The following is a 4202-nucleotide window of genomic DNA, read 5'->3' as shown; positions in this document are numbered from 1 at the left end:
AACTTCTGTGGTCGTATGTGTTTTAAGATAGATGGAAACTGAACAACTCTTTGTATAGTGTTTATTTTATTAAGAAATCAGCAAGTCCATCGATTTTGTTCATCATATAAAGTTGTCTTGACCATTTCAAAGGTGGATCGTAGAGCAGCCAACAAAGAACTTTGATTGATCATGACTCATGAGGCAAATGAAATTCTTGGCATTGTGTGTGTTCTTTTCCAGAAGTCTCTAGTATATTCATATTTTGGTGTAAAACAATGTACAATGAAGTGAAAGCACTCAAAGCTCTTTGATGGAAAATTATTACAAATCAAGACAAACTTTTTTCACTGAAAGTGAAAAAAGAAAAACCTGCAATCTGCAGGTGAGAAACAATTGCATGTATTGACTAGCTTCTAGGTGGAATACCTATTCTTGGTTATTTTCTTGTGTTAATTTACGAGTATACCCATCCACCTAGCTAACAATTAACCTATAATGAAATACAGTAACTAAGAGATTTTATGCATCAATGTTGCTAGCTGCATATCTAAATGGAGATGATCATCACTTTTCTAAGTGGCTCGAACAAGAGGTGACTGTGGAATAGGGGAATGCGGTGACATGCTGACCTCATCCAATATTCGAAAATTGAAGGATTTGAAGCTGAGACTCAGCTTTTTATTACTTTGCCAGCAGCTCTTCTTCTTAATTGCTACCACAGCATCCTTGTCTTGAAGCACAAAGTTTCTGATTCGTTCCAAAGCAACTTCCATAGTCTGGTCGTCCATGTTGGCAAAACAAACCCTGAACCAACCCGGTTCGGGGCAATGAAAAGAAACACCGGGTGACACATTGAGCTTAACTTGATGGATTATGGTTCTCCACAATGCCATCTCTGCTTCAAAAGTTTGCTCCTTTAAATGCTTGTGCAAGTCCATCCACACAAACAAGCCACCATTGCTCTTCAAACAAGTGGTACCTTGTTCCTCAAGTCCCACAGTGAATCTCGTGTGCCTTGCTTTCAACCTCTTGGCACTTTCTACAATGAATCTGTCCACAAACTCATTGTCTGATAGCATCGATGCGATTAGATGCTGAGTTTGTGTAGAAACCAACCCGAAACTCGACATCTTTCTCGCGCAATTCACTACTGCATCATTGTATGAGTACACTATCCCAACCCTAAAGCCAGGGAACCCCATGTCCTTGGAAAGACTGTAGACAATGTGAACCAGATCCCGGTTGCATTCTACTTCTTCTTCCTCGAGAATTTCAGCAATGCTGATGAACCTAGGCTGAGTGAACACAGTGGCAGCATAGATCTCATCAGAGACTAGGTGGATATTCTTCTCATTGATGAAAGTTACTAGGCTTTTAAGGGTCTCTCTGTCTAGGACTGTGCCTAGTGGGTTTGAGGGGTTGGTAATGAGTAAGCCTTTAACTCTGATGTTGGCCTTTTGGGCTTTCTCATAGGCATCTTCCAAGGCTGCTCTGGTGATCTTGAAATTGTTGGAGCTTTCACAAGCAACTGGAAGAAGTTGTACCCCTGTTCGCCATCTCAAATCTCTATCGAATCTGCAATGATGTAAAAAAGTTATTTAGCAAGCAACTCATGAATGGAGAATATTTTAACCGTACGTTGTAAACAAATATGAAATTCTACGTCGAGAATTCTAAATTTCGCATAACAATAAATAAGTATCAGAGTAGATAATCTACTTGTAAGCAACTCATGCATGGAGAATATTTTAACCGTACGTTATGAACAAATATGGAATTCTACGTCGAGAATTCTAAATTTCGCATAACAATAAATAAGTATCAAAATAGATAATCTACTTGTCGGATCTCCATAAAGAATATATTTTAATGATGTGTTCAGTGCGCCTAACTACCATAAGAAGTTTACAAGTGTTCAATTGTACAGTTGTACTTGTCCTTTTAAAAGGAAGGATGGTCCTCATTTTCCCAAGGCATCTTTCATGTTTGTCAAAGTGAGGTATAGATTGAATGGTGTCTAGCCAAGACAATTTGTACAAAGATCGTTTTGATTCCCCCCTCAATAATTCAAGATGGTCCAAGACGACCACATAAGGGTCAACACAGTCTCTTTCATTGCTAATTTCTCATATCTCGCCTAAATTAATTAGCTAATTTTTTCCTGTCTTAGTTGGATCATAGTCAATCTTAGAAAGATAAAACTAAGCTTACCCAGGATAATAAGGAACGGGAACCAGAAATGCCTCTCCGGGATCAGCCAAGCAAAAGGCAATCATCTCGTGAGCTCCGGTTGCTCCGCCGCTCATAACAATGCGGTCAGGGTCGAATGTGACTCGATTTCCTCTCACTTTTCCCATGAAATTTGCAACAGCCTGTGGAGTTTCACAACAATAATTAACTTTGTTAATATTTGAACAACAAACTTGGTAAGATTGTGTAATGAGTTAATTAGTGATGCTAAGAAAATCTTGTAGATGTTGATCAATACATACATTTCTGAACTCTGGCAGGCCATGATAGTCTTGAAAGATGGCTATGTCCTTGAATTCTTTTGCTCCTTGTGCAGTGCAAATGGAGGCTTCTGGGTTTTTCAGAACCCATTCTTGAATCAAATCAAAAGAAAGCTGCATAGAGAAGAAACCAATTAGTAAATAGCCAAGAGATGAAATTGTGCTAGTAAAACAAGGTTTCTGTCTTTGAATCTCTTACTTGATTTTCTGCTAGACCCATCTGAATAACCCCTTGAGGGTTCGCGGTGGGGTGGTAAGGATTACTATCAAACGCCTTCCAGCCATCAAAATATGGCGTGTTTTCGCCATGTCCATTGCCGGTTGCTATCTTAGACAACAGTTGCTGTTGGTTGCTCAAAGTGAATCCCATTGTTCTTGTAATGCCTTAAAGATCGATGGATACCTTCAGTGCAATGAGAAATCTACCAAAAAGGAGAAAAGAGAGCTAGCTAAAAGGTCAGGTCCTTTGGGAACTCGTAAAATGCACGAAATTGTTTTGCAGTTGAATGAAGAATACTACTTCCTGAATGGTATTTATAGACGTTATGGATGAGGTTGGTCTCAGATGGCTATGCAAATTAAATAAGCGTCGGACTTTTTGTTCTTGTATTTCTGGGGAGTTTCCATGAAGCTGCAACTGACGCTTCTTTAATTTTGAAAATCTAGTCGGAAGTTGATTTGTGTTTGAGTTTCAATCAATGTTGACGATGTGGTGTAAGTGGTTAGAACACCCATTACCTAGAATTCAGATCCTAGATTAGAGTCACCATTCTTTATATAAAAAATAATAATAATAATAATAATGTTATAAAATATTGACTTACGTCGTAGAGAGTAAGGAATGTATAAATAGAGATGATGGGAAAATAGAGAAGTATATTATTCAGTCTTAGAGGCCTCCCTTATATAGAGGTAGAGTTTACATAATAAGTGTTCAGATTATTGAGATATTACATGTAGATTCCTAACTAATAACATGTACAACCACATAAAAATTAATATTTACAACAAATAATAATAATAAATTTTTTTAAAAAAATTCAATCAATGTTAAACTAAATAGATGGGCTCAAATTCTAAGCCAGTTGGGGAAAGCTGTTTCATTGTCACTTCCTTTATGTAACGACAAGGCATTATTGAAGGTACCTTAATTGTCAGCCATCATCAATATCTAGTCCAGTGTTCACTGAATAGGTCTCTACTCAGTCAAACCATCCCTGTGAAGTTTGTACCAAAACGAGTTTTGTACATGCCTACACGGTAACACACATTAATTACACGGAGACTTCTCTAATGGCATGGGGGATGAAAAATGCGGAACATGAGTGTTCAACGGATTTGAACCAAAAATCTCATATAGTATACCAATAAGTTTCTGATATCATGTTAGATAATTACTGACATGTTAAAGTTACGATTTTGAGTCAATAATGCATATTAAGCTTAGAATAGACTGCTATACTTTCAAAATTGTATGCTTATACTGAAAAGGACGGACATGAGGATTTTCAAACTAAAAAGTAAAAACACAGTTCTATTAAACTTGATTTCAACTATTACTTCATATCTCAATATAAAATGTGAACGATCACTATATTGGGTGATTAGTCTCACCAAACCAGTAGGACTTTGTATCTGTGGTGGAGGCCGTGGAGCCAAAAGGGGGTCAATGAAATGCCCAAACGAACCATTTTATGGGTTAGAAATTAC

At 37.5% G+C, this 4202-nt stretch overlaps 1 protein-coding gene across 1 annotated transcript; it reads right to left on the bottom strand.

The window, feature by feature from the left end:
• Positions 1–209: 209 nt before the first annotated feature.
• Positions 210–3120, bottom strand: LOC112180548 (1-aminocyclopropane-1-carboxylate synthase). Its single transcript, XM_024319105.2, has 4 exons — positions 2692–3120; positions 2475–2606; positions 2194–2354; positions 210–1557 (listed from the first exon to the last, which is right to left on the bottom strand). The coding sequence occupies exons 1-4, from the start codon at positions 2860–2862 to the stop codon at positions 555–557; spliced, it is 1467 nt and encodes a 488-aa protein (XP_024174873.1). The 5' UTR covers positions 2863–3120; the 3' UTR covers positions 210–554.
• Positions 3121–4202: the final 1082 nt, after the last annotated feature.

Source organism: Rosa chinensis, chromosome 7 (assembly GCF_002994745.2).
Source record: "Rosa chinensis cultivar Old Blush chromosome 7, RchiOBHm-V2, whole genome shotgun sequence".
Lineage (NCBI taxonomy): Eukaryota > Viridiplantae > Streptophyta > Magnoliopsida > Rosales > Rosaceae > Rosa > Rosa chinensis.
The sequence above is the reverse complement of the archived record's forward strand: the minus strand, read 5'-3'. Positions and strand labels throughout refer to the sequence as shown.

Bases quoted from the DNA above. Each gene is read 5' to 3' on its own strand.
- LOC112180548 (XM_024319105.2), bottom strand. From the start codon at position 2,862: ATGGGATTCACTTTGAGCAACCAACAGCAACTGTTGTCTAAGATAGCA. The intron at 2,607-2,691 runs GTAAGAGATTCA...TTCTCTATGCAG, and splicing joins TGGGTCTAGCAGAAAATCAA to CTTTCTTTTGATTTGATTCA. The intron at 1,558-2,193 runs GTAAGCTTAGTT...ACATCATTGCAG, and splicing joins CCCGTTCCTTATTATCCTGG to ATTCGATAGAGATTTGAGAT.